At 39.4% G+C, this 8,538-nt stretch overlaps 1 protein-coding gene and 2 non-coding genes across 12 annotated transcripts in view; all 3 read left to right on the forward strand.

Annotated features, from left to right (window-relative positions):
- The window catches only part of CEP295 (centrosomal protein 295), a 55,616-nt gene that overhangs the window by 46,768 nt on the left and 310 nt on the right, over positions 1–8,538 (forward strand). For all 10 annotated transcript variants that reach the window (XM_049653492.1, XM_049653508.1, XM_049653501.1 and 7 more), the window contains 10 exons: positions 607–704; positions 1,252–1,354; positions 1,759–2,010; positions 3,140–3,279; positions 4,182–4,356; positions 5,208–5,848; positions 6,700–6,840; positions 7,886–7,982; positions 8,106–8,270; positions 8,353–8,452. In XM_049653492.1, the coding sequence (XP_049509449.1) occupies positions 607–704; positions 1,252–1,354; positions 1,759–2,010; positions 3,140–3,279; positions 4,182–4,356; positions 5,208–5,848; positions 6,700–6,840; positions 7,886–7,982; positions 8,106–8,270; positions 8,353–8,452 (1,912 nt within the window). The remainder of the gene's footprint in view (positions 1–606; positions 705–1,251; positions 1,355–1,758; positions 2,011–3,139; positions 3,280–4,181; positions 4,357–5,207; positions 5,849–6,699; positions 6,841–7,885; positions 7,983–8,105; positions 8,271–8,352; positions 8,453–8,538) is intronic.
- On the forward strand, positions 826–905 carry LOC125917745 (small nucleolar RNA U2-19). The gene has a single exon (XR_007456280.1). It is a non-coding gene; the product is annotated as a small nucleolar RNA U2-19 (small nucleolar RNA).
- LOC125917740 (small nucleolar RNA U2-30) lies at positions 1,087–1,156 on the forward strand. Its single transcript, XR_007456279.1, has one exon. It is a non-coding gene; the product is annotated as a small nucleolar RNA U2-30 (small nucleolar RNA).

An 8,538-nucleotide genomic window follows, 5' to 3' on the forward strand; every position in this document is an offset into this window, starting at 1 on the left:
TGGTGGCACAGTTTTAATTTTATTCTGTTTTAGAGCCACAGATGACTATACGCTTTGGCCAGTTTTCTCATAAACTCTTTTGGAGTAAGAGAGAAATTAACTCAGAATACCTGAATTATCAAGTGAGGCAAAATAATGTTTATATATTTTTAATACATCAAATATAATTAAGAAGCATTCATAATAAAAGCAGTATGTGCTCATTGTGATTTTAGAAAGCACCAAAAGTAAAATTCCTCTTTTTCCTACCACTTGTTGCACTTTAATGTTTTTGTCTTTTTTTATATGCATTTTCCTCAACTTTGAGATCATCTTGTATTCATGATAGAATATTCTTCACTTAATAACAAAAGCATTTCCCATCATACTAGCAGTTTTCTATTTTTCATAGAGTAATAACAAGTACAGTTTTCCAGGGAAAAGATGACTAGGAAATGTTTTTAATGAATAATAAAATGAATGTTTTTGTTTCTTTTTGGTCTAAGATAAGGCAATCTTACAAAGCAAAATATGAAAGAAAATTGTCGGAAAACAGAAATGATGTCCTTTGGTGCTAAGAACTTGATTTGTAATAGTCTAAATTCTCTCCCCTCCCCTCCATTTCAGTCAAGGTCAAGGAGGCTGTGACTGAGAATGACGCAATATTAAGTTATGCTGTGGAGGAAGAACATACATATCTGAGTCCACCTGTGAAGCCACATAATGTTAGTAATGTCTTAATGTGTACCCCATTGTTAGACCTGTTTGGTTTTACGTTGTCTTTAGTTTGTACAAGTTGTGAAATGTTAAAGTCTGTGTTCTCTGAGATCTACTCTTCCTGAAGTGGATCAATGATGAAAATAGCCAAATCTGAGCATCAGAAGACTTTCCAGTCTATCTGATGCATGATCTCTGTAGTTCTGAGAAGCAAAAGTAATTTCAAACAGTAAGGGCCTATGTCTGGTATGTGTGTGTGTGCGTGTGTGTGTGTGTGTGTGTGTGTGTGTGTGTGTGTGTAAAGGTGATAGTATATAACCGAGAACTTGATGAATGAGATAGGGATGGGGTGGAGGAGATACGTGTGCGTATGAAAGTCTAATCAGTTCTGAGCAATGATGAAAAGGTTTTAGTACTGACCTTTACAGCTATGAAGGTTTCTACACTTGATCTGAGCTCAGAATTGATAACTGCTAAAAGAGAACTGTTACTGATTTGAGTTTTTTCTAGCTATTACTTCCTACATTGTAGTCTAATGTTCCCCTTAATTTTTAGGCTGAAACAGAAGAGATTTATCATGAGCCATTATCATCAATAACTGTTTCTACTGGGAGCTTTTTAAGTTATGAAAACACAGATTTGAGCCTTACAGATGCAGGTAATAATGTCAAAATGTTTGTAAATAAATTGAAGGACCAGCATCAGTGGAGTTTGATAGATTGGTGAGAGCAAACATTGAGAGATCATCCCAATGTGCTGAGAGGGATTGTTTCTTTAAATCTCAGGAGTAAACTATTCATGCCTGACAGAATATTGGACAGTATGATACTCTAACCATGATTGGAAGTCACAGGCTGCAGACCCACAGAGATGCTCTGTGGATCTCCAACTACATTTTGACAATTATCTGCTATGGTCATATTTTCCCATTCAGTGGGAATCTATCTGAGCAGATTTCTTCATTGCCCTGCTCCCTTATCAACATATATTGTTGGGCCTCCCAAAATGTGTCTCTAAGGAAGTGCCCAGCCATTAAATATTTTCCCTAAACTCAATTTTCAGGGTCATTTTCAGAGCATGCATCGGACCACAGGGAACAAGAACCTACCACTGCTAAAGAAGAGGAAACAAATGTATTAAGTTCTGTAGTTCCTGCATCACAAGTCAGTTATCAAAGGCAGGACCCTGGGGAAGTTCATAAACCTGTGTTGCCTGCAGTGGAAAAATTCACGTCTGGTCAGACACACTTTCAGCAGATGATGGAAAAGCACATAAATGAAGCAAATTTGATGACTGAGAAGACAGACTTGCGGGGTAAAATGATTTTGAACAATACTTGTATATAACCTTTCATCCTTTTAGTTTGAAGGAGTGATTGAGCTTCGTGTTTCTGTTTTTTAATGTTAATTCATTTTTTGAGAGAGGGAGACCGAGCGGGGGAGGGGCAGAGAGAGAGAAGGAGACACAGAATCCAAAGCAGGCTCCAGCCTCTGCGCTGTCAGCACAGAGCCTGATGTGGGGCTCAAACCCACGAACCGTGAGATCGTGACCTGAGCCAAAGTCAAGACGTTTAGCCGACTGAGCCACCCAGGCGCCCTGAGCTTTATGTTTTTATGGACTGCTGCAGCAGTTATGACATGGACACGGCAAACAGGGCATTTAGTGCAAGAGGGGATCTGGGACAAATCAGACTGAAGAACATACAGAAGAGATCAACAAATCTTCCGTTACCATTGCAAAGTTAGCTCTAACAGCTGAGGCCCTATTGCCAGTATTGAGAAAGGAGTTCACAGATGAGACCATTGAGTCCTAGTGTGATCATTTTTAGCTGTGACACCATGGGCAGGCTGCTTGTTATTCTTTCATCTTCTCTAAAAGAGGGATGTTGGGAGGCTAAACAAAATGATACACATGAAGGACAATGCCTGACCCATAGTAACACCCAGAACAGTGAACAAGGATTTTTTTCTTTTTATTTTTTTCTAATGTTTATTTTTGAGAGAGAGCCCGAGCAGGGGAGGAGCAGAGAGAAGGGGGCGACAGAGGATCCGAAGTGAGCTCTTTGCTGACAGCGGATAGCCCAGTGCAGGACTCAAACTCACGAACTGTGAGATTGTGGCCGTAGCCAAAGTTGGACGCTTTTTTTCTTTTTTAAAATCATTGATCCTAAAATGAACTGAGAATAACAAAGCTTATAGCAAAACAGTGATCATAATGGCTTCTTACTCCTAATTATTAACCTCTTACTTTAGAGCTAGTAAAAATGGAAATGTTGTCAAAAGGTTTTGGTCATTGAGTATCCTCATGTTTTGTATGTTGGACATGATGATAGGACTTAATTTGAAAGCATCTACTGGTAATGAAAAAAAAAATGGAAAGAATTTTGTTGAATTGGGAGTTACCTAAAACTAAATTTTATCTTTTTTTCTCAAAATTCTAACAGTTGACCTTGACTTTCCGGAATTAGAACACACTTTTCCAAATCTGCATCATCAGCTATTTAAACCCTTAGAACCACATCCAGATTTTGATATGTTATCATCATACTCTGGGATTTCTCAAGACAGCAGAGACTTTTACCAGGTAAAGTAATGTAGATGCTTCATTGCTGTGAGTTTCCAAAAACAGTTTTTCTTCTGTTAGAGCAGAACAGTGGTTCTTAGCCTTGGCTGCTGATTAGAATCCTGTGGAAAGTCTTTAAAAACCCCAGTGCTTGGACTGTGCCCAGAACAGTTAAATCAGAATCTCCAGGAGTGCTTTAGATTATCAGGATTTTTTTTTTTTAGGCTCCCCAAGTGATTCTAATGTGGAACCAAGATTGAAAACCAGCTGCACTAGAATTTTGTCCTGTGAGCCTTATCTCGCTAAGGATTATAATCCATAGGATGCTCAAGAACATTTTTATTGTCATTTGTTATTAATACTTTTAAGTTTATTTACTTTGAGAGAAAAAGCAGGGGAGGAAAGAGAGGGAGGGAGAGAGAATCCCAAGCAGGCTCCTCACTGTCAGTGTAGAGCCCAATGCGGGGCTCCATCTCACGGTTCATGAGATCATGACTTGAGACAAAATCAAGAGTCGGATGCTTAACTCCCTGAGCCACCCAGGTGTCCCTGTTATTTTATTTTTTTGATTTTTCAAAATGAATGCCTCTTCCTACATAGTTCAGCAGCTGAGATTCAAATCAGGTCTTTTGCTCCCATACCCTGACCTCCCCGGCTGTCCTTACATAATAGTTCCTGCTTTTAGAAGACGATCTCATCTTTTCTAAACTCTTATCTGGTTAATTTGCAGTTTCTTTTCTAAATAACCTTTTTTTAAAAAGCCTCTTTCATATTGACTGAAATGGAAGAATGGATTTAAATAGTCAAATTACTGGTGTGAAAGAGAAGTGGTAATAAGGAAGAGTAGTATCATAAGAACATGATTATTGATTCGGTTGGTAATACATAATCAGTATTTCAGCCTTTCTCTTGTCTTCCGTCAGAACTCTGATTCTTCATGGGAAAGCCACCGTACTACCGTTTCTTCCAAAAGTACAGCTTCCTTTACAGCGCTGAGAACCAGCCTGAATCCTTCTAACACAAGCCCGAACCAGCAACCTGACCCTCACTTGGCTCATGCTGCAGCTCAGATTTTTGCTACAGAAAACATTACTGAGGGTGTGTATGATTAAGTTAGAAAAAGTTAAAGAAACTCCAATGCTTTTTCCATGGTTTACATCCATTTTCTTTGGAAACTGTGCCTGGCAGGTCTTGGTATGTCTCCACTCCTGCGCTCGCCAATCCCCAGTGTTACAACTTCTGTTTCTCTGTGTGTCCGTTTAAGTAACAGGAGTAATAATGCTCAGTTTGCATTTTTACAGTACAGAATTTGATAAAAGCAAAAGCACTGCCTCTTGTCTCTTGTTCCTCAACTTCCTTACCTCAGCCCTTCCAGTTAACAGTTTAAGTATCCTTATAAAACTTTTTATACAGGCCAGTAAAGCTTCCCGGTTAAGTGTCTTACCCTTAATTTCAGCTCAGGTCATGACCTTACGGTCATGAGACAGAGCCCTGTGTGGAGCCTGCTTAAGATTCTCGCTCTGTCTCTGTCGGTCTCTTCTCCTTCCCTCTTTCCCTTTGCCCCTCTTCCCTGCTCACGCTTTTGGTCTTTCAAAAAAAAATACTTCTTGTACAAATTTTGTGTATACACACATATGCACACCTTTTTATATATGAGGTACATATGTGCGCATTTAGTCTGTTATTAAAATCGGTATTCTCTCTTAATGAGGGAAAAGTCCTCAGCGTATCTAATGACCATATTTTCTTTATTAGACTAGGAGAAAATACATGGTATGAGCAGTGGAGTTATTAAAAATCACTGTGACCATCCTTTCGTTCTCTATTCATGTATACATACATCAGCTTTCACTCCCCAAGTAGTAGGAAGTAAGCTGAATTCATTATTTACTCAAACTGTTATATCCAGGTTTTACAACATGTAATTATGGTTAACTTATTTCTTACAGGCTCTGAACAGTCTTTTCAACAGCTTCTGCCAGAATTTTCTTCACAGGAGGGGAGCCAGCATGTTGATCTACCAAGTATTTTTAGCATTGAAGCAAGAGATTCTTTCCAAAGCATGGAAAATCAGAACTACTCTGCACAGACTGAATTACAAAATAGGAAAAAAAGTGTTCCTTTCCAGCTCTCTGTAGGAAATTTACAAAATTCAGGCTTCAGGTCATCTGATAAGGCGAATGTATTTCATCACTTAAATCTACAGCATAGCACTCCCTGTGGTTCTACCTCTAGTGAATGCTCAATAAAAGCCCAACCAGAAGGCAGAGAAGAAACACTGGGCTCTGAAAAACTATCAGAAAGAGGGATTGATACAATGTTACAAAGTCAAGGACTCAATGGAGACAAAAAGGAAACCTGTGGGGTTTTAAATATAAATTCAGAAGTAGAGGAAATCGATTCACAGTTGTGTCTGAGAACAGTGGGGATGGGAACTTCAGTTCAAGCACCATATTCTGTTCAGAATGAAAAGTATTTTGAGAATTCAGCTAAAGCAGAAACTCCAGAAATCCTAAGAAACCTCTCTCAACTAGCACAGTCAGAGCTCTTTTTAAGTTCTGGATCATTACAGAGCTCTATTCCGATGTGGGTAAGTGAAATCTGTGTTGTGTGGAAATAAATTCATTTCCAAGTAAGACTTTTGAAACAAATTTAGAAGCAACAAAGCTATTTAACATTCCTGAGCTAGTCAATCATGTAATCATTGGAAATTTCCACTGAAATGAGCAAACTCCCAAATTTCAAGTTTTTTTTTTTTGAAGTTTGAGAGTGAGAGGGCACATAGGGGGAGGGGCAGAGAGGAAAACGACAGAGCATTCCAAGCAGGTTCTGAGCTCAAGTTTTAAGCTGACCTTTAAATTTTACAACCGGTCTGCTCCCAATCGACATATCCCCCTCTCATTTCCCTGAGGAATAGCTTGGCCTATGCTTCAGCACTTTCAGTGTGGAATTTCTTGGCACTGCATTGTATTAGTCTGCTTGGTTTCAACTCTGGTCACCTGAGTATTACCTTTCAGTATCGTCCTTCCACAGATGAACATGTAATACAGACTGAGAGCAAGAGTGACATCTAGGTCACAGATATTTTGCTCCTTTTGGGGTGTTCTTTTGCAGATTCTTACTCAGTAGTTGCATACTTCCCTCTAAAGATGTAGTTTGAGAACAGTCCACTAGCTCCTGCTCCTTTAGATAGCTCAGTTACACCCTCAGGTTCTGCACGGCTGCCTGTCAACCTGCATCAGCCCTATAATATAAACACTTGGGCTTATAATTCTTGCAGTAGCTATCTTCAGACATTTTGCCCATCCCCAAAGTCTTCAGTATTTCTAAAAGTGGGTTGGGATGGGGGAGGCACCACATTGTCAATGTACATCACTTTTACATTTTTACTATTTCAAGGCTGTTACTTTGAATGATTTCTTTTTCAATTTTATCACACAGTTGACAGAGTCTGGACATGGTATAATGGAAGAGCCAGAGCTTACATTAGTAAGCACCAGTGATATCAGTATTGCTGAAATGGAGTTTGCAAACTTAACCCTAGAAGAAAAGAAAGAAAATGAGGCAAAAAGCAGCTTTCAGGTAAAGGTCATAGCTCCCTTTAATGTGAATACACTTCATTTATACAGCAGCACACAGCTGAGAATAAGGAATTATTTATGATGCTGTAGATTTCATTAGGGCTTAGAAGGGTTGAAACTCATGCCTTCCATCCAATAAAAGATGTAGGAAGTTCTGAGGCACAGAGAAGCTCTAGAAGATACATAAGGAAATCAGACCTAATGGGGATACAAAGTAAGTGCTATTGCAAGTTTATTTTCAAATTATCAACTTGAGTACAACAGATTTATAGTCCTATTAGCTGCAGGTTCCTTGTACTTTTCTCCACTGCAAGCGGACCATTCCTACAGGGCTCACTTCAATTCTTAGAAGGTAGTCATTGGAGGAAATCCTGCTGTAAAGGTTATAATAGATGAATTCATGGATTACAACAGAACTACAGTTGGAAACTGAGCAAGTCTAAGTCACCACCCATCAACTGTTTCAGTGTATTAAGTTGCCCTGTTACCAGAGTCCCAGGTTGTACGTGCTACTACTGTGGCAGGACTAATGTTTTTGTAGCCTGATGCTGAATTAGAGAATATATCTTAAAAAAATGGTTCCACACCTAGTATTTGTTTCCATGATTACTGAGAAGGGTAATGGGGAGGCAGCAGACAAGAAGTGCAGATGCAGAAGTGGTATAGAAGCCCTTGACAAGAATCAGGTGAGGAAAAAAGCTTTGGGCTAGAGGAGGCTGGGCAAAAGCCATTCTCTAACAGAGCTGGAGAGTAAAGCATTTTAATAGGAATAGAACCATTTATTAAGGACTTTCCCTTCCCAGAAAACTCCAGCCCTGCCATTTAGATGTGAGAAACCACACAAAGCGGCGAAAGCAGGATAGGAGCTAAATTCATTGGACGCAGATTCCTACACTGTATTTGGGGATTGAGAATAGGCATTCAACTTCCCATCTGCCCCAAACAGCAAATCTCCCTCTACCAAAGGGAACCAGGGGTTTAGAAGCTGTTAAGGTTAGTGGAAGATCATTTACCTATGATTTTATCTATGATTTACTTGCAATTAGGTGAATGAATTTCTGCCTCTTACATCAGAAAAAGAAACCTCAGATCATCCAGTTGGATCAGAACACTGTGTGGAGGAGCCAGTGGCAGTTTCGGCAGGTATGCCTTGAGCATCTGAAAGGGTCCCCTGCTCAACCTCTCAGCCTTCACATTCCCCACAATCTCGTAGACTGCCAGCACAAAAGTGTCAATAAGCTAAAAATAAGTCTCATCTTTAAACAGAAACCCTGCCGAAATTTACAGCTGTACCTGGGAGCTTACAAGAAGCATTTGTAAAGAGGAAAAAATCATTTATAGAGAGATCTTCCCAGAGACAGAAAGAAATAAAGAATAAGATTTACCTTTCTGAGAAATCTCAGATCAAAACAGCTAAGGAGAAACCAACAGGTATGTTCCCCACATCTGCATCAATTCTCACAAAGAGCATATAGCAGGGTAATATTTGCCAGATCACTTATTCTCTGCTCAGGCTCATCTGTGAGTCGCCTGAAGGGTGTGAATAAGGTCAGAGTGTCACTTCCTGAAGACAGAAAGACTGCACAAACCCTCATGCGTCAAAGGGCTTTAAGGTATGTATGTTTCTGTGTCGTGTGTGGTTACATTCCTTAAGTATTACTCAGAGTACGAAGAATATGTAAGAATAAATTTCTTACAG

Source organism: Panthera uncia, chromosome D1 (genome assembly GCF_023721935.1).
Source record: "Panthera uncia isolate 11264 chromosome D1, Puncia_PCG_1.0, whole genome shotgun sequence".
Taxonomy (NCBI): Eukaryota; Metazoa; Chordata; class Mammalia; order Carnivora; family Felidae; genus Panthera; species Panthera uncia.